Source organism: Prionailurus viverrinus, chromosome F2, assembly GCF_022837055.1.
Source record: "Prionailurus viverrinus isolate Anna chromosome F2, UM_Priviv_1.0, whole genome shotgun sequence".
NCBI lineage: Eukaryota > Metazoa > Chordata > Mammalia > Carnivora > Felidae > Prionailurus > Prionailurus viverrinus.
In genome coordinates, this window is record NC_062578.1 from 74,787,109 (window position 1) to 74,807,828 (window position 20,720).

General features: G+C 52.1%; 1 protein-coding gene across 1 annotated transcript in view; it reads left to right on the forward strand.

Moving 5' to 3' along the window:
* TG (thyroglobulin) overlaps positions 1 to 20,720 on the forward strand; it is a 254,365-nt gene that overhangs the window by 124,271 nt on the left and 109,374 nt on the right. The window contains exons 36-40 of the mRNA XM_047842433.1: positions 4,744 to 4,878; positions 6,411 to 6,575; positions 11,666 to 11,885; positions 12,919 to 13,012; positions 15,963 to 16,122. Coding sequence (XP_047698389.1) covers positions 4,744 to 4,878; positions 6,411 to 6,575; positions 11,666 to 11,885; positions 12,919 to 13,012; positions 15,963 to 16,122 — 774 coding nt within the window. The remainder of the gene's footprint in view (positions 1 to 4,743; positions 4,879 to 6,410; positions 6,576 to 11,665; positions 11,886 to 12,918; positions 13,013 to 15,962; positions 16,123 to 20,720) is intronic.

Below are 20,720 nucleotides of genomic sequence, written 5' to 3' on the forward strand. Positions count from 1 at the left end.
CCTCACCACGTAGGTCTCATTCATGACCTGCGCTCAGAGCCCACCGTTCCTTACAGCTGCTTGACGTGTTCACTCATCGCCTGGCTTCGGGCAGTTTCAGGGGCAGGCTCATCACCCCCCTGTACTCTCCCCTTCCCGGTAGTGGCTCCTGGGGAGTTTCCCTGGGGGCAGCGGAATCTAGCACAGCTAGAGCGCACGCCCATGGGGCTGTGGGGCAGCCAAGCCCTGGGTACCCCAGAAGGCATCCGTTCTTACCAGGCGGGGCGGTCATTCTAGGGGAGCCAACCTCCGTCTTTTCCCCTGCCCACTTCCCTTCCTCTGCTCTGGGGGAAGGGACTAGTATCTTGAGGCCGACTCAGAAGGGCTCCAAGCAAAGAGGCTGATGAGCACACTTACAGCAGGATGTTAGTGGTCACATGCCATTCACTGGAAGGCCTTGTGTTTATTAGAGATTCAGAGAAAGGGCAATGTTTAAGACAAAGACATGAGGTTTTTTAAAGAATGGAGTTTCTCAGAGTGGTTAAGGAACTTGCCCAGGGACACACAGCATCAGGGTGAGTGAGATTGGATCCCAGAACTGTCTCTTTTCACCAGCCTAAGCAGTTTCACCATCAGTTATGGCCAAATCAAAAAAAAAAAAAAGGAATATTTCAGAAACTGAGGATGGCAATTTTCACAACTTGGTGGTGTGTCAGAGTCACCTGGAAAACTAGTAAGGAGCACAGAGGCGAAGGCTCGTTGACGTGGGGACAGCACCTGGGCTGTGGAATTTGTACCAAGTTCTTTATATTCACCAAAGTTTGAGAATTACTGATGGAAAGTAGAAAGGATCCTAAACTTTTTAGCTAATTAGCCCGTTTTTCCGGGCTCTACCTTTTGGCTATCAGGTCTAGTACCTGGAATGTAGGAGGAGGCCGCTGAGTGGTTGTTGAATAAATGGACAAATCTAGAACTCAACTGGTTACCGCAGAGGACTGCTCAACCAGAGACCCCCGGAGGCAGGTCACTGCTACGTCTGCAATCCAGTTTGGGCCCCATTTCCAAAGTAGCCACATGGACGAGAGCCTGCCTTTCAACCATGTCTTCGAGTTACATTGAGGGAGTTCAGGATCCTGTCAGAAAATAAACACACACAAATAAAGGGCTTTCCTTTACGCCAACAGTAACTGTTTTAAAAATATAATGGGGCAAACGTTCCCTTCCATTCTTAATGAAATCAAACCCTAAACATAATACAATCTAAAATCTTCCCAAGTTCGTTTTTAATTTGAAGGACATTCCAATTAATATCCCAAAAGAGCTTTCTTGAAACTTAATATAATGGCTTTGAATTTCATCTGGTAGAATGAGTAGCCAAAAATAGCCAAGAAATATATTTAAAAAATTTTTTTCTTCTTCTTATTTTTAATGTTTATTTAAAAAAAAATTTTTTTAACGTTTTTATTTATTTTTGGGACAGAGAGAGACAGAGTATGAACGGGGTAGGGGCACAGAGAGAGGGAGACACAGAATCGGAAACAGGCTCCAGGCTCCGAGCCGTCAGCCCAGAGCCTGACGCGGGGCTCGAACTCACGGACTGCGAGATCGTGACCTGGCTGAAGTCGGACGCTCAACCGACTGCGCCACCCAGGCGCCCCTTTAATGTTTATTTTTGAGAGAGAGAGAGACAGAGTGTGAGCAGGGGAGAAGCAGAGAGAGAGGGAGACACAGAATCCAAAGCAGGCTCCAGGCTCTGAGCTGTCAGGACAGAGCCCAACACGGGCTTGAACCCACAAACTGCGAGATCACGACCTGAGCTGAAGTCGGATGCCCAACAGAGCCACCCCAAGAAATATGTTTTAAAGAGAAAGTAATCAGGGAAGGCTTTGGTGATAAAATGCTTAAAGCAGCATGAGGGCGGGGCTAGAATTTACAAACAGATGAATAAAAGAAGAGGTTACCCAGCAGACAAAATTCATTTATATGTAAGTACTTAATATATGATACACGTGGCATTTCACTTTCAAGGGGAGATTTTTTTTTTAAAGGTGATGCTGGCATTGCAGTGTATAAAATATATTTGAAACAGAAGTGGGGGGGAGGGAAACTCATCAATATGCCACAGATAACATCCTTTGGGTGGGTCTGATGGTAAACTCCCCCCCCAAATGCTTCCAAGATCCCCCCAGCTTCCAGGCTTTATTGTCGGTTTACACGCACAAAGAACTTGTTCTCGGAATTTGCATGAGCTGCATGAGCCCCAGATGCTGGGTTCTGCACAACAGCAGCCGCCCGTCCTAGGGTTCCCGCCAGCTGGGGGGAAGGGGACAGGACGAGGGTGTGGCAGCGACTTGGCTCCAGGCCCTGGGGTGGCGACGGATGAGCGGACTCTCACTTTAGAGATGAAATTTACCCTTCAATTCTAAGCGCTTTCCCCCAGACATCAAGCTAAACACGGAGTGCGGCCAAGGCTTCCATTTTAAGCCCGTAATTGGCAGGATGGTCCTGCAACCCCATCATAAGTCTTCTGTGAAATTGCAGTGTCCTCACCGCCTAAAAATATGCAGCTCAGTTTGGTCATGTTGCAAAAACGCCGCTTGTAGTGACCATGAAAATAGTAACGCGTGGAGGACGTTTACGAAAATGAGAGCCCGGGGTCTGCGGCAGAGAAGCTGGGTCCCAAGGTCAGGAAGACGTGGCTCTGGATCCTGAGGACGGCCCCACGGCTCCAGGAGGGGGTTCGCCTTCTCCGGCTGAGTCCGTCGGAAGTCTCCCATCATTATTTGATGATTTCTCTGGATAAACCCTTTTACTCTCTTTTTTCTTTTCTTTTTTTTCTTTTTATTAAGAAGAAACAGGTGTGGTCTAGGTTGCTTCACCATTCTAATTTTAGCGCTCTGGGCGTCAAAGGCAGATTCGAGATAAAAATGACAGGCTTCCTTATACAGCTAAGAGGGTGGTACTGTCCGAGAGAAAGACCTTTTCATACCTGGGGACAATTTCCCGGGAAAGGTGCTCAGCTATTTAGGAAGCTTGGAGGGGGTGGAAAGAGTGTTGGCCGAGAGCCAAGAGGGCTGGTTCTGTGTCTGGCTTGGTCAAGTTCAACTTGGAAAGTCACGTAGCCTTTCTGTTTCTGACTCCTCGTTTGTGAAGGAGGCCTTGGAGTCCCTACCCCACCACTCAGGCGGAGCTCCGTGGGAATCGGACGCAATGACATCTTGCAGATGGGAAAACTGAGACACTGGGTTCACACCCTTAAAGCACTTAGCTGATAAGTGACAGCACTTTGCAAACTGTAAATTGCTACACCTAAGGTGGCCATGCTTTTCTTCTAGCACAAGTGAGATAAATGGTCACAAGTAGTTACTATAGGGATAGAACCACTGTGGTCTTCTGACAATGAAACCAGAGACAGAAAGGAAAAGTAAATGAACACATAGATTTTTCTCCATTAATGATCAGTGATGCACCCCCCAAACAGATCTGGAGAATGCTAGAGTTAGCGCTCCCAGCAATCACGGAGGGCTGGGTTGGGAGGCAGTGTTTTGCCCATTTTAGTGCTCTTCGTGGACAGAAAAATGCATTCATCCACCTTGACCCACAGTCCTCCTTCATAGTGGAAGCTTCGGGTCCCCGTTCAGGGTCACCTCTGTCCTCACAGGGACACTGGTTGCTCTGGCAGGTCTCTTTGCCCGTGCCAAGCCATATGTCTGACAGCTGCACCTGAGTCCCTCCCTGCTGGTGTGACAGATGCACAGATGGCGGGAGGCAGCGCCCTGGAACTGCGGAGGGCATGGGCTGTGTGCATGCAAAGCCCGGGTTTCGCTCTCGCCCCACCCCTGAAGAATGGAACTCTCTGGGGCGAGCCCAGTTAACGTCTCTGCATCTCATTTCCTTCATCTTTAAAGAGGATGTTTTAGCTGCTGATTTCCAGGAAACAAACTCAGTGATGGAGATTTGCATGCAGGATGTTTTGTGCGCGGGGCTCGTGGCCCCTGTAAGGAAGCGAGGGGGCAGCGGGAGACGTAGGGCTTCTGTGCCGACCAAACCCCGGCCCCGCGGATCCCTTGGTGAGCTCTGAAGCTGGGCTGGCCCTGCAGAGTCATCCCATCTTGGGACAGGGGGTTTGGCCTGTGCGCACCCACACGGACTAGTTTGGGAACACAGGCTGACCCTGAGAGGGAAGGCGGCTCACCTAGATCACAGGCAGTTCCTGGAGGGGACGCGGCTAAGAGCCCCCAGACACCAGCTTCCCAGCACTGGGGAGATGAGAGGCTGGGTCCTGAAAGGTGGCCCGGGCTGCACGCCACAGCGTCCATTATGAAGGCAGTGGTCTTTGCTCCATTCGAGGGCTTGGGGAGGATTAAGTGACACCGTGTCTGGGAAGCCCTACATCCGCTATTGTCATTGTTACCTAGCTTCATTCTGATTGTTGAGTCGTGACACCTGCGTTACGATGCTGGCCTTCTCTGTTTTACTTCTCCCACGCTCTACTGGGAGCTTCTTAATAGAAACAGCCATGGTTTGTTGTCATTGTTTTATCTTCGTATCCATAGACTTGGGCATAGAACTTGGCTCCTGAAAACTTGTACTAAATCACTGTAGATGGAAACATGGATCAAGGGACGGGGTCACAGGAGAATGGAGGCCGCAGGGAAGATGCCCTGGGGCTGCTTCTTCGGGGTGCCAGGTGGCACCCCATTGTCTTTCTCATCACAACATGGAAAGCTACGTGTGACTAACATCCCCTGCTCTCCCTCCTAGTCGCTCTGGGCTCCTGGCAGTCCCTGGCCCTCTCCGCAGCAGTTGTTGACCCGTCCATCAGGAACTTTGATGTTGCCCACGTTAGCACTGCCGCCACCAGGGACTTCTCTGATGCCAGAGACTTCTGTCTGTTGGGTAAGGGGAGTTTCCCACCCCTCCTTCCCTCCAAGGTAGGGTGGTTGATTGGGACGGGGCCTCACACAGCGCTGCCAACGTCTTGACCTCGGAAGAACGTGGGAGACCCCAAGATGGCCTGGCATGCTGGGCAGGAAGGGATGAACCTGGGGACAGACTCTGGGTGCGCCCTCTTCTACAGTACCCCCATCCTCCTGCAGGGCAGACCATAGTCAAGGTCTCCAAGGGAGTAAGCTGGCCAGAAAGAGAACAACGTTGAGCCAGGTCAGAAGATGATGAGAGGAAGGATCTAGGAGGCTAGCCGGAGACAAAGGAGATGAGCAGAAGCCGGGATAGCTGTCCTCAGATTATAGATGGGCCATCATGGCAAGGAAGAAATGTACTTGTCCTGGCCAGGCTCACAGAGCGAAGCTAAGACCTATGGGGAAAACTCAAATTTCAAGAGATATTTTTCAATACAAAATAAAGAAGCTTCTAATAGGCAAAGCTGTCCACAGACACATACTTCTTTTAGAGGGTTTCTGGTCACTGGTATTTAAACAAAAGCTAGATAACCATGTGATAAAAATGTTCTACAAAGACTCTCTCTTCTGCAAGAGTCTGAGGTTGAATAACATTCATACTCCTCCAATTCTTTGATTCCATGAATCCCCTCACCGACAGGGTTGGATAGAAATACACACGTCTTACAGAAAGGGCCGTGTATAGATGTACAGGTTGTGCGCTGCACAATTCTGTATGCTGCCATAGCACAGACTGGGCTGTGAATGAAGCCCTTAGACAGTTCACAGCTTGCCCAAGTAAATGAGTCAACACCATTTTCACAACTGTTCTTAGGACTGAAAATCTTTAATGCCATGAATAATTTAAATTATCTAGTTCAGGACCTGGTACATATGGAAAATGACATAATCCCTGGTGGAAAATTGTGGGTATGATGGGGGAGCTGGACAGGGAGATAAGGCTGAAGAGGAAGACAAGGGCTAGAGCATGGAGAGCTTTGTCTGGTATGACTTAATCCCAAAGCCAGTGGGGAGCCAGGGAGTTGCTTCAAACAAGGGAATGACAGGGGCACATTTGTGAATTAAATAAACAACCCCAAACCTGATTTTTGTGTGGAAGATAGATCTATAGAAGAGTTGGGTTCTACCCCCCATCCCCACCACAATTCTATTTCCAGCCCCTGGCACAGTATCAGGGATGTATAGTAGATGTTCAAATGAATAAATAAGTGATTATATGTATGTATGGATGGATGGATGGACAGATGGTTGCATGGATGCATGGGTAGATAGATGGATGGATGGATGGATGGATGGATGGATGGGTGGATGGATGGAAGCATACATGATTAGATGGATAGACTGACAGGTGCACGGATTCATAGATACATGACTGGATGAATGGGTGGACTGACGGATGAATAGATGATGTATGGGTTCCCGGATGCACGATTGGATGCCTGATCAAACAGAAGAATGGCTGAGGTGCTATCTCTGAGGCCCAAGCCTCACTCTTCTCTTATTCCGTAGAATGTTCCCGTCACCAGGCCTGCCTCGTCACCACTCTGCAGACCCGACCTGGTGCTGTGAGGTGTGTATTCTATGCTGATACTCAGATCTGCACACATAGCCTGCAGGCCCAGAACTGCCGGCTTCTGCTCCGTGAAGAGGCCACCCACATTTACCGGAAGCTGAGTAAGTCCCAGCCTGTGTCTTTGTGGCTATTTCTGAGGGCCTGGATATAGCTGGAAGGGATCGTCTAAGCATGTGGTGACTTGTGGGCAGTGGCTTTTGAGGTTCTTAAGGAAAAATTGGCCAAAGTTATCCTGGGAAAGATGGCATTCATTTGGGATGGACTGAAGGAAGATGAAAACCCTGTATGTATATATACATACATACGTACATACATACACACACACATATACAATTATGGTTATTTTATTTTATTATATTATATTTTATTTTATTCTATTGTAGTTAGTTAACATACAGTGCAACATTGGTTTCAGAAGTAGAATTCAGTGATTCAGCACTTACATATAACACTCAGAGCTCATCATAACAAGTGCCCTCCCAGTATCCATTACCCATCTGGCCCACCCCCACCCACCTCCCTCTATCTACCCTGAATCTGTTCTCTATTGTTAAGAGTCTGTTGTGGTTTGTTTCTGTCTCTTCTCTTCCTTCCCCCTTCCCATATGTTCATCTGTTTTGTTTATTAAATTCCACATATGAATGAGTTTATATGACATTTGTCTTTCTCTGATTTACTTACTTTGCTCAGCATAATACATTCTAGCTCCATCCACATCATTGCAAATGGCAAGATTTAATTTTTTTGATGGCTGTGTAATATTCCATTGCATATATATGCCACATCTTTTTTACCCATTCATCAGTCGATGGACATTTGGGCTTTCTCCACAGTCTGGCGATGGCCGATAATGCTGCTATAAACACTGGGGTGCATGTGCCCTTTCGAATCAACATTTTTGTATCCTTTGGATAAATACGTAGCGATGCAGTTGCTGGGTCATAGGGTAATTCTATTTCTAATTTTTTGAGGAACCCCCATACTGTTCTCCAGAGCGGCTGCACCAGTTTGCATTCCCACCACCAGTGCAAGAGGGGTCCCCTTTCTCCTCGTCCTCATCAACAACACCCGTTGTTTCTTGCATTGTTAATTTAGCCATTCTGACAGGTGTGAGGTGGGATCTCCTCGTGCTTTTGACTTGTATTTCCCTGATGAGGAGCGACGTTGAGCATCTGTTCATGTGTCTGTTGGCCATCCGGATGTCTTCTTTGGAAAAGTGCCTATTCATGTCTTCTGCCCATTTCGTCACTGGGTTGTTTGTTTTTTGGAAACCCTGTTTCTAAGCTAGAACTTCTCTGTGCCATCTTTATTCATTTATCCGAGATATGGAAGCCACTGGCCTTTGAGTTTCGTAGCAAAGTAATCAAATGGGCTACTATTTATGATCATTTTATAGTTCAGACACTTCTGTCCCATGCCTTATCTCAGCTGGTCCTCACACCAATCCTGAGATAGCAAGATAAAGCTTTCATCCCATCTTAGTGATCAAGAGACTCTGGCCCAGCGAATCCACTTCTCTGATTTCACACAGCTAGCTGTGACAGAATGGGAACTTGGAACCAGGTTTCCTATCTCTAGATACAATCTGCTCGCCCTAAACCACCTCGCCTCACTACCAAATCATAGTCACCATGGAGAGGGCAGCTTTTCGTGGCTCAGTTTCATTTAAAAGCATCCAGTGAGGTGCTGTTACGTATCCGACGTCGTGCTGGTGCTGGGGATACAGGGATGAAGCCAGCAAGGGGAGAGCAACCTAGAATCCATCACTAACTGAAACATCTAAGAACCCTTTAACAGGGTTTGTGGGAGCTGGGGATCTGGGGGAAGCACCTCCCCCATTAGACCTGTTTATGGGATGGAATTAATAACTTTTTTTTTTTTTTAATGTTGCCTTTTTCTGCCATCTTATCTTTTAGAGCAGAGATGGGCAAACTTTCTCTGTAAAGGGCCAGATAAATATTTTAGGCTCTATGCATCTGTTCCAACTACTCAACTCTGCCACTTTCGCGGAAGAGCAGCCACAGAAAATACGTAAATCAATGGGTGTGGTTGTGTGCCAATAAAACTTTATTTACAAAACCAGGCACCAGCTGCATTTGGCCCCACCCTGCCCTAGAGCACTGGTGGTTCCCAGGCCTGTCTTGATCCAGTGATATCCTCTCCCTCTGTCCCCTCCCCTCCCTCAGCCTTTAGACCTTGGGGGTGCTTTCCAGGCCTGGGAGGGCTTTGATTGCCATATGCTGTGGTCTTGGGCCTCTAGTCTCAAGTCTCCTCACCTACGTAGACATTTATACTATTTAGTCAGGTTAGATTGCAGTAGTCTATCTCACCCATAGTGTAGCTAATCTGCATGGTAATCCTGCTGAGGAGAGATGCCTAGCTTTGAGGTTTAGCTTCTGGAAAACAAATTAAACTGTTTCCCTGTTAATTCTGTGCAATGCAAATATAGTGTGCAGAGCTCACCTCCAGCTGAAGACGCCTGCCCGTGTGTTTCGGCACAGGCATCGCTCGCACCTCGTGCACACATACGGCTACTGATCGTTTTCTTAAGCTAAGTAGTCATGTGGCCTAAATATGTGACTCTTCTAGAAAGAGTCCATCATTTTCTGCAAACCATTTCAAAAGAGAGAACTGCACATCTAACGTTTTCCCCATGTTGGAGCTCATTCTGTCTGGGATTCGTTGGGCAGCGTCTGGAGGGAGGGTTGAATACCAGTGTCCGTGAGAAAGCAGGCTTGCGTGCCCTCAACAGTCTTTAGCTTTTATATTTTCTGTCTTTGCTCCTCCTTCAGAGATGCCACGTTCATGAAATGTGGCTATTTTCCTGCAAAGGAAAGGGATGGAGTCTGAAGGTTCTGGTGCTTTACCACCCTCAGTCCTGAGTGCTTGCCCGAGATCCTGCGATTTACAGCTGAAGCAGGTCTTGCGAGAAGGAGCTGTGGGCTGAGAACCAGGTTAAAACGTGTGACCATTTGCTTCCATCCTGAGTTTCCATTGAGTTCTTACTAGGACCGCAGTGTTTTTAAACAAACTTTCACTCATGGTTTCCTCCCTCCCTCCCGTCCTTCCTTCCTTCCTCCCTCCTTCCATTCCTTCCTTCCTTCCTTCCTTCCTTCCTTCCTTCCTTCCTTTCCTTCCTTCCTCCTTCCATTCCTTCCATTCCTCCCTCCCACCCTCCCTTCTTCCTTCCTTCCTTCCTTCCTTCCTCCCTTCCTCCCTCCCTCCCTCCTTCCCTCCCTCTCTCCCTCCCTCCCTTCCTCTCTCTCTTTTCCTTTTTCTCTCTCCCACTCCCTCCTACCCTTCATTCCTCCCTCTCTTCCTCCAATTCATTCATTCACACACCTGTGGAGCCCCTGCCACTTGCAGGCACTGGGCTTGGAGCACCACAGACATCATGTTATTTATTCCCAACATCTATGTATTGTAGGGACTGCTACTATTCCTCTTGTGCAGGGGGGAGATTGAGGGCCAGAAGAATTAGGAAGTTTTCCCCAAGTAGCTGGTGCATCACATCAAGCCCAAGTCTGCCTGCCTCCTCGGACCATCCACTGGTTCCTCCTCACGATGTTCCTCGGTGGCCTGAAAGTCCTGAACACACACCATCCCAGGGCTTCTCAACCCTCGCACCATGGACTTCCGGGGCCAGACCGTTCTTTGCCCTGGGGGCGGTCCTACAAATTGCAGTATGTTTAGCAGCGTCCTTAACCTCTACTCACTAGATGTCAGCAGCTGGCATCTCTCACAGACCCTTAGGACAACCAAAAATGTCTCCGGATATTGTCAAATGCCCCCTGGGGACAAAGTCACCTCCAGTTGAACCTCTGCATTACGCCCCACTCGTGAGGAAGGGGTAAACATCTGTCCTGTCTGTCTGCTTCCTCTCCTGTCTTCATGGGAACAGTATGTGGAGATTGGTCCACAGAGCAAGCAGCAAAACTTTTCTCAATCAGCCAACAGTGGAGCTGAGCAAAGCAAACACACCTGCTGGAAATAATAAGAAATTTCTCTCTCCCCACCCCACGCATGCATGCACACACACACACACACACACACACACACACACATGCATGCAGTGACAGAAATGGAAGATCTCTTCACCAGCATTTAGCGTTTCCTTTGTGCAAGGCCCTAAGCCCTGTGGGGAATCAGACACAGGCCTGATCCAAGTCCCAGATGATGGTATTTGGCCCTGAGCCAGGGTCCCAACAAAAGTTGACTGACTCCATCAATGATACCAGAAGATGTGGTGGAGGGGATAAGCGAGGACTGCAGAGAGGGGGGTGAGCATTACAAGGAGGGGGTGGAAGGTGCTGGAGGTGGGGCAGGCTGGCAGGTGGCGCTAACTTTGACCTGATGGGCCAGATGGACCTGGGGAACGCAGGAAGGGAGAGAGGGTGTTGCAGGCTAGGGCAGTGGCCTGGAGAGGGGCCCCTGAGCTGGCCCTGGACCCACGTGAACCGGCAGTGGCCACAGTCGGGGGCCAGAAACGCTTTGAATCCCACACCTTGATGTCCTGGCAGCTACCCACCCTTGGCCCCTAAATCTGTTTTCTTAGGAGTGAAATGCAAATAAGGACCCACGGTGCCTCGGCGTCATTTCTGCAATCCCGAAGTTCTAAAACTTAGAAAACAATTTTTCTGTGGCTGTGTGAATTTGTAGCAAACTTCTCTGGTGGCCAAATCTGCCCGAGAGTAACTGAAGAAATCAGATGCTCTGTTCATCCCTGTTCGTATGAGTAAGCCACACATTTCGCCCCAGAAATAATTGATGTGTTCGATGGTGGGGCCTGACTCCAGACCTTGCACGTTCTGTATCCCTCTGTTCTTTTTAAAAATCTAAGTAATCCTGAACGATAGCTCACGTCTGGCCCCAGCAAGCCAAGGAAGGGCTCGAATCCGGGGTTAAGCTCTGCGTGGCCTCTGGTGGGGAGAATCAGCGAGGCAGCGCACGTGGAGGGGGGATTGGTGCTGTGAGCTGCAGACATTCAGTGTCTCGTGAACATCAGCTGTACTTGCTATTAATTTTTTTTTTCACATTGGAAAGTGACCTGGCTGGACTCAGGCTGTTGGGGTCTGAGCGAACTACCCACATTTTTACAGTGCGAAAGCAGTGTTTTGTCTGAATGCAGCACCCACTGTCGTCTCCTTCCCTCCCCCCCCCCCCCCCCCCCCACTATCTGTCCTCCTGACAGGCAACCCTCTGCTCAGCTCTGGGACACCTGTACCTTCTGTGACCATCACCCCCCACGGCCAGCTGCTGGGCAGGTCCCGGGCCGTCCAGGTGGGCACGTCATGGAAGCAGGTGGATCAGTTCCTGGGAGTTCCGTATGCCTCCCCGCCCCTGGCCGAGAGCCGCTTCCGGGCACCGGAGCCCTTGAACTGGACTGGGTCCTGGGATGCCACCCAGCCACGGTGAGAATCTGGTGGAATACATTTTGGTGAATGCGCAGAGAACTCCTCTCCCGTCCGGGTCCTCCAGAGCGAGACTCGGTAACAGAGCCGTGCGTTCCGGTTTGAGTAGTGAATGGGGGCGGGGAAGTGTGTTAAGGCAGCCTTAGGTGCGCTAACAGATAAACCCTCCGGATAGCATTATCTTGCTCCCGTAAAGTGAATTTGGTGATGGAGCGGCCGTTGTGTTCTGCCCCATGCGGTGATTCAGGGACCCAGGCAACGGGCCCTTCTTCAGCACGCACATTCCTGGACTTTGCCTCCAGGAAAGAGAGGCTTCGGAAGGGTCCTCACGGACGATTCCTATGGGCCGTGCCTGCGGGTGTGTGTGATACGCACATCGCTGGCCCTAGTCTGCAAATAGTTGGAACTCAGCCCCCTGGCCATAGCTGACTCGCTGGGGCTGAGAAATACAGCAGAGAGGGGAAAAAAAAGCACGTGAGCTAATGAAAAACATTTAAAAAGGGCTCTCCCTCCCAATAGGAACAGCCTTCAAAGGAGTTTTTAGAAAAAGGAAAAAAAAAAAGGTCAAATCCTAACTTCCTGCCTCATCCACCGCGTCGCTTTCCCTTACCGCCTCCCACGCACATACCGCTTTAAACAGTTGCCACACTGGAGATTTTGCCATTTTCCAAACCAGCGTGTGTTCACCTGGGAAAGAACACGATTCTCCGCTCTCCCTTCCTGCAGCTCTGCCCTGAGGCAGCTGGCCCAGCCCTGTCCCTTGTCTCCCATGGCTGGCTGGCGGGCCGGTCCACAGCCCACGGCGGCAGCGGGGGGGGGGGGGGGGGGGGGGGGGGGTCCCGCTGTTCCTCTCACGTGCTGCCACTCCCTTTGCCCGTCGCCCGAAGCCCGAAGCCGCCCAAGTGCTGCAGAGCCGGTGGCCCAGCGGGCGTTTGGCCGGAGCAGTGGGTTCTGGCCGACAGTGGGCAAGAAGGGAAGATGAGGCCTGTGCCCTCCGCCGTTTACCTGGAAGTCACAGAGTCTGTATCCCCAGGGCCAGCTGCTGGCAGCCAGGCACCAGGACACCCACGTCTCCCGGAGTCAGCGAGGATTGCTTGTATCTTAACGTGTTTGTCCCTCAAAATGCGGTGAGTTCTGACGCCCTTGACTGTCTGCCCTGAAAACTGCCCCGTTAGAAACCCCCTGTCCCCGGAGTTGCCAGGCCCTTTACTCCTCTCCTCCGTGGCGGGCTCAGGTCTGCCCCCCCAGGGCTGTCCTGTCTGGTTCTTGGCTCTGTGAATAAGCAGGGGTCCCCCTGGTTCCTACCTGGCCTCACCGTATCCTCCCCACATCCCCAGGTCACCCGCCCCCCCCCCCCCCCCCCCCCCCGCCACGGGAGATGAGGCACAGTTGTCCTGCTTTGGTTCTCCGAGAAATACTCACAAAGGGCTTGTGTTGGGGTGCACTGCTCTGGGTGGGACGGAGCGGTGCATAAAACAGAGGGAGTTGCATCTTAGTGGGAAGGGCGGAAACAGAGAAGCAAGTATCGATCGACTACGGTGTTGAGAGGACACAGTGACAGGAGGTGTGTTGGGCGGTGTTCAGCAGGTGCCGCTTGAACAGGGGTGGGTGGGGAGGCGTGAGGCAGGCGGTGGGTGAGGGTCAGTGATGCGGGGTCTCTGAGAGTGGGAGAGAGCCCGAGCAGGAGCGGGGGCGGGGGGGGAAGGGCAGAGCCTGACTCCCATTCACCCACGCATGAGGAAATGAACAGCACTGTCCTTGGAAGACCCTAGAAGGGACCCCTAGGGACATCCCCCCCGCCCCCGGAGTGTCATTCGGGGCAGTCCTGGAGGGTGAGGCTTGGAGCTGCGACCCTGACTCTGGTTCTGTCCCGATTTGAAGCCTGAATCTGCCTGAGAAGCAGCCATGACCCTGGTGTTGAATGTTTGAGTTTCCTGTTTTGGGGGGAAGGGTCAGAGTGCACGAGAGAAAAAGGAACTGATAAGGTTTAGGAAACATGAGTTTCTGGTGACGCCAGCCCAGTGTCGATAGACGCCATGGTGCCGGTGAACACGCTACAGCGTCCTGGTCCCCTAGCCCGCTAGCAGTGAGATTCCACTGCCCTTTGGACATTTGACGTCAGCAAGATGGTCTGAGTAAGCTTGGTCACGAGGCCTCTCAGACGTCAGAGCTCCCTTGGGCTGCACCACTAAGAACACAGAGCCTAGGATAAGGGAGACAGCAGGTCCCCTCTGCCTGGTGCTGGTCACCCCATACCTGGGATGCCGGAGTAAGGTCCGGCGCCCAGCTGGACTTCCACTGACCCCCCCGTACCACTGGCCTAGAGAAGGCAATCACGTTCTGTGTGCTCCAGTTACCGGTTCTGAAAGTGGGAGAGAAACAACATCTGGTTCATAACGTTCTTGCAAGAATTAAATAAAACATTGCATGGAGTCTCATGAGTCAGGAGATGGCTGATGGGGGAACATGAGATGACCATGAGTGGGACAATGTCACAGGGGAGTGTGCTGGGAGGGGGCTGAGGCTGCTATTCTGGGTCAGCCGCCTCCTCCCCGTACGTGTTTTAAACAGTGACTTCGCCACTCTGAGCCTCAGCGTTCGCACCCATAGAGTCGAGGTGCTTAGGGTCATTAGAGCATCAGCCTTGTGGGGCGGAAGCTGTGAGGGGGCGCCCGAGGTGACCACGCTTAGCGTGCCATCTATCGGGGCGGGTCCTCAACCAGTGTTTGCTGTTGGTGGGGAACGCATGCGTGTCGGAGCCCGTGGCACGTGGCTGGAGCCGTCACAGCACAGGGAGGACTGAGTGAGCAAGATGCACCTGGGGTCCTGCACACACCGCGGCCCGGAGTCAAGTTCGGGTCCCCCAGAGGGAGCATTATATTCTAACAGAAGGGTCAGCTTGGGTTTAAGTCCTGCCTTGCCACTCCCTCCATCGCTGTGTGATCTCAGACGAGCTATGTAAGATCGCCAGGCCTCTGCCTTCTCATCTGTAAAGTGGGCACGGTAACGATCCGCATGCTCCTGGAGCTTGAGGACTGAATAAGGAACACGCGTAGGTGCTGAGCCCAGTGCCTTGCTCTCGGCTCATGCTAGAAGGTAGCTGTGTACCCCCAGGGTGGGATTCAGGTACACGCTGGCCAAACTAAAGAGGCTCACCGGGGAGGACCCAGAGGGCCTTCCGGAATAAACTAGGGGCGAGAACCGAGGGGCTGGAGGACTGTATAGCTCCAGCCGATGGGCTCCCGGTCTGCCGTGGGCTGCCATTTCCGCCACCTGCTCACGTTTCAAAACAGCTTATCGGGTGACATCAGGCCGATTAGTGCACTGGTGATGCTGTAAGACAGCACTGGCCGGGAGGTGTAAACAGAGATCTATTTTCTCACGATTCTGAAGGCCGGGGATCCAAGACCAAGGGGCCGGCAGGGTTGCTGGCTTCTGAGGCTGCTCTCCTCGGCCAGTGGATGGTCATCTCCTCCCTGTGTCTCCACATGGCATCTCTTCTGTGTGTCTCCATCCAAATGTCCCCTCTTTTTTTTTTAACATTTATTTTTGAGAGACAGAGAGAGACAGAGCATGAGGAGGGGAGGACGAGACACACACACACACACACACACACACACATGCACAGAATCTGAAGCAGCCTCCAGGCTCTGAGCTGTTTGTCAGCACAGAGCCCGGCGCGGGGCTCGAACTCACAAACCGCGAGACCATGACCTGAGCCGAAGTCGGACGCTCAACTGACTGAGCCACCCAGGCGCCCCTAAACGTCCCCTTCTTGTGAGGCTACCAGTCATATTGGCTTAGGGCCCACTAGCTTAATTGCTGCCTTATAGGACCCTCCCCAAATATAGTCACATTCTGAGGTCATGGGGGTCAGGGATTCAAGCTGTGAGTTTTGGGGGGACACAGCTCAGCCTGTAACGTGGGACTCAGTGTGCTTACGAGGCAGAGTTGCCAGGAAGAGTCAGTCACGTGTAGGCTAAGAATCTGGCACTTTCTTCGGAAAGGTGCCCTCAGCAAGCTCTGCCCGCTGAGAAGGGGCCAACGTGTCGCCTTACGTTTGTCCGCTCCCCGCAGGCCCCCAACGCGTCCGTGCTGGTGCTTTTCCACAACACCGTGGAGGGCAGGGGGAGTGAAGGGCAGCTGGCCATCGACGGCTCCTTCCTGGCCGCCATTGGCAACCTCGTCGTCGTCACCGCCGGCTCCCGAGTGGGCGTCTTCGGCTTCCTGAGTTCTGGTGAGTCGCTGGTGTGGCTGCTGACCCCTGAGCCGAGGCCAACTCTATGTGTGTGTCCAACCCCTTCTTCTCAGAGCCCCATCTGTCCCTTCCTGGTCCCCGGCCCTCCTCCAGCCCGGTGAGCTCTCAGTGGAACGTCCAGCACGCCACGAGACCCCTCCAGTGATGCTGACGCCCCATTGCCACCGACTGAACTTACTTTGTGCCGAAGCTGTTCCAAGTCCATTACGTGTTTTATCTTCTGGTGTGTGTGTGTGTGGGTGGGTGGGTGTGTGTTGAGGTCCCAGAAGGTCAAACCCTTGTTTAATATCGATAGTTAAGAAACAACAGAGCCAGGATTCACCACCGAGGTTGCCTTGGCTCTAGAAAAGGATACAAATGGATTATAGGTCCTGGGCCCACAGGGAAGCCATTTGACTCCGCGTGAGGGCGGGTGTCAGTAATGCTTCCTGCTTCCTCTTGAATGCCAGCCTCACTTGGGAATGTCATCCTGTCCCCTGTCCAGTCACACAACCGTTTGTCACCCTGGTTACACCCTCCACTTCCCCCACCAGCACCCAGGGCAGAGGTGAGGCCCGGACACTTTCATCGTCTGCCTCTTCCTCCGCATCCAGCCCCCACCAGTGGTGGGTATTTGTCAAACAGCCATGGCCAGCGGTGGACACGCTGGCCTGGGAATCTGAAGAGCTGAGGGCCAGCTCTGCCATTCATTGTCTGAGTCTCATTCATAAAACCCTTCGCTTCTGAGTCTCAGCTTTCTCCTCTATAAAATGGGAACGATTTTACCCAACTTCCAAAGTTACGTAAGGCTCCAGGGAGGTCGTACGTGTGAAAGGGCTTCAGATACGGTAGTGGGTCCTCCAGGTAGGCACTGAACTTCATCTCTGTTCTCCAAGGACCTCACTTAAGACCTGAATGCCTGACCTGCTAAGTAAGGATGGGCAGGTAGAAGGTAGCATGGCGAGATTGATGAACTCACCTGGGATGTGGTGAGTGGGTAGGTATCCAGCACGGGCAGGAACTCAGCAGTGCTGGGGAACGAGGGCTGTGTAGACCACATGGCGTGAAGCCTCAAGCACCGTGAGAAGATTCTAGACCTGCACGGCAAACCCAAAATGGGCGCCAAGTCAAGGCGAAATACCACCAGATGCCAACGAGGGAAACACGGATGACAAACAGATTTCAGATTTTCCTTCGGAGGGAACGGGGTCGACTGCTAGAGCGCTGAAAACTTTGCCTGGATTTTCTTTCCTCTTGTCAAACACGAGACTGACGATGATTTGCGAAGTCAGTAGCTCCCGGCTCTGAAGAGGCGGGTGAAATTCAGAACTCATCCTGTTGAACGTGGTCGGGTGGAGCTTTCCACAGACAGGGCCGGCTCCTTGGCACAGGGCCTTACCAGACAGGGAAGAGTAAATTTCCATACGTCCCCTGTGCCCGAGGGGTGGGGGGGGTGACGGTTTTGTGGAGTGTAATCTTACTGAGGATTTGTGTGCTTCTGGGAAGGCAGACTCATTTCTGCTGCCGGTGGAGACAGTGTCGGGGGAGGCAAAGGAAGTTTCCAGAACGCCCAACCCTTCTCCTTCCTGATCTGGAATGCTGCCTGTTCATTGTGCTTAAAGCAAAACTGCGAGGGAGAAGGAAAGTTACAGTTGAGAGTGCCGGTCTCCACCAGACATTTCTCCTGGATTACCTCATTTCATTCTTAAGGCAGCTCTGTGAGGCCAGTACCAAAGGGCCGTTGCACAGATGAACCATGAGGCTCAGAGAGGTCGAGGAACGCCATGCCCCACAGTTAGGAGTGCGTTCCGGGCTCTGCATCCTGTTGCTCAAACAGCAAGGAGAAATCTATTGTGGCTTGCTCCCACGGATGTTTACAAGTGCCCTTTGGGTTCCCTGTTCTTCCGTGTACAGAGTAAGATTGGTCTTTTACATCCTTTTAGCCACAGATGGTTCTTCTTTGCTTTATTGACCAGACTCCCCAGCTCCCCCCAGATTCCCAGGCTTTTGCCTCTCTTCCATTGAGCCACCCTGCAGTTCCGCCAGGAGAGGGAAGCGATGCATCCGGAGAGACACTGAGACACAGAGGCGCTAGGATGCAAACAACAGCCTCTCTGACCACAGTCAGCCCGCCCGCCCGCCCGCCCGCCGCAGCGTGTCCCCTGACAAAGCTCTGCAGAGGACGCAGGTGCCCGCAGCCCCAGGGGATGCTCAGGAAGGGGGAGGGACTGGTGTGCGATTCCACGAACCCCCCAGTGAGTTTGTGACACCAACACATCATCCCCTTTACCATTTACATTGAATAAATATATAATAGACAGGCGCCTGGGTGGCTCAGTCAGTTAAGCATCCGACGTCGGCTCAGGTTGTGATCTCACTGTTCGTGAGTTCGAGCCCCGCATTCGTCTTGCGACTGTCAGTGCGGAGCCCGCTTTGGATCCTCTGTCCCCCTCTCTCTGTGCACCTCCCCTACTTGTGCTCTCTCTCTCCCTCTCTCTCTCTCTCTCTCTCTCTCTCTCTTGCTCGTTCAAAAATCAATAAACATTTAAAAAAATAAAAGAGGTATAATAGATTTTACCATTAAGAGTGATTTTAAGTTTACAGAATAATTGAGCAGAAAGTGTAGACAGTTCCCATATACTCCTTCTCCCCCTGCCTCAGTTTCCCCTATTGTTAACCTTGCGCGTGGGTGTGGCACACTTGTTACCACTGATGAGGAGACACCGATAGTTTGATTGACTAAAGCCCACAGTTTACAGGAGGGGTCGCTCTTTGTATTGTACATTCTACGGTTTTGATAAACGTATAATGACACGTGTCCACCATCGTGTGTCTTACAGAATAGTTTCACTGCCCCTAAGGCCTCCCTGTGCTTCACCCGTTCGTCTTTCCTCTTTTCCATGTTATTTTTTTTAACTTAAAAAAAATCTTAATGTTTATTTATTTTTGAAAAAGAGACAGAGAGCGAGCAGGGGAGGGGCAGAGAGAGGGAGACGCAGACTCTGAAGCAGGCTCCAGGCTCTGAGCCGTCAGCACAGAGCCCGACGCGGGGCTCGAACTCACAAACTGTGAGACTGTGACCTGAGCTGAGGGCAGATGCTTACCCGACTGAGCCACCCAGCCGCCCCTCCCGTTTTCCATTTTATTTTTTTTTAACATTTTTTTTTCAACGTTTATTTATTTTTGGGACAGAGAGAGACAGAGCATGAACGGGGGAGGGGCAGAGAGAGAGGGAGACACAGAATCGGAAACAGGCTCCAGGCTCCGAGCCATCAGCCCAGAGCCCGACGTGGGGCTCGAACTCACGGACCATGAGATCGTGACCTGGCTGAAGTCGGACGCTTAACCGACTGCGCCACCCAGGCGCCCCTCCTGTTTTCCATTTTAAATAGTTGGAAACTGCAGTTCAGCATGCAAGTCTGGAAAGAGACAGGCTAGTTTGAGTCGAGCCTGGGCCCAGTGTCCTGCACAGCTCGGACTTTGTGTGTGAGCAGAACGGGGTCTGAGAGCAGCTCTGTGGGACCCAGGGGCTCTGGGCAGTTCCCTCCCTCTGCCTCCACTCACAGGCTGCCCATCTCTCAAACAACACTGAGACATATGGGCAGATGATAGGGTACAGTGGGTGGAGGGCAGACGCCTGGCACCCAGCAGGGGCTCGCAAGGGTTAATGCCCCGTTTCTTTCCCTGGATGGAGCTTCTTCAAGGCAGGGCTGTGTTATGGTCATGACTGGCTCTGCATCTGGCCAGCAGCTGGCACAGAGCTGCCCCTGGACCATAGCAGTTGCAATGGCCCCTGGCACTTACTGAGTCTATGCACATTATCTCCTGTGATCAACATACACAGCATCTTCCGTGGTAGCCCAGAGTGAAAACGGTCTTCCGAGAGCCCTCGACGCCAGAGGCACTTTTCATATTTTATTTTATTTTTAAGTTTATTTCTATTTATTTTGAGAGACAGGGGGGTGGGGCAGAGGGAGAGAGAGAATCCTAAGCAGGCTCTGAGCTGTCAGCACAGAGCCCGACACGGGGCTCGAGCTCACGAACCACGAGATCGTGACCCGAGCCGGAAGTCAAGAGTCAGACGCTTGACCAACTGAGCCCCCAGGTGCCCCAGAGGCACTTTTGAAAGGGGACGGAGGAAGAATGGAAACAGAAGCTCACGCCCGCCCTGCGGCTGACTAGACAAACTCACGTTCGCAGCAAGAAAAGGAAAAAAAAAACCCATCAGCACTTCAAGGGGGCCCTGGTTCCTGGTGAGCTGAGCAGTCGGAAGGGAATTGAGGTGGTTGGTGCCGGGCCGGGGGCGGGGTGTTTCCCCAGCCTGGATCTTGCGGGTGGGGACCGACCCTCAGGGGCACAGGCCACAGCGATTGTCCTCTCTCTGGCAAAGCAGGGCGGCGAGGGCAATGGGGCAGGTGGTACGCAGGCTCAGAGGAGGAGTGGGCAGGGCGGCCCGCGGGCCCTCTGCAGGGTGTGGGTACAGAGGAGGTGTGCTTTGGCCAGGGGGTCAGACAGAAGGCCACGCCCAGGACCATTACCGTCACCTCGTCATCCCTGGGGCACACGGATGTCTCCCGAGAGGCACTGGCACCCTCCAA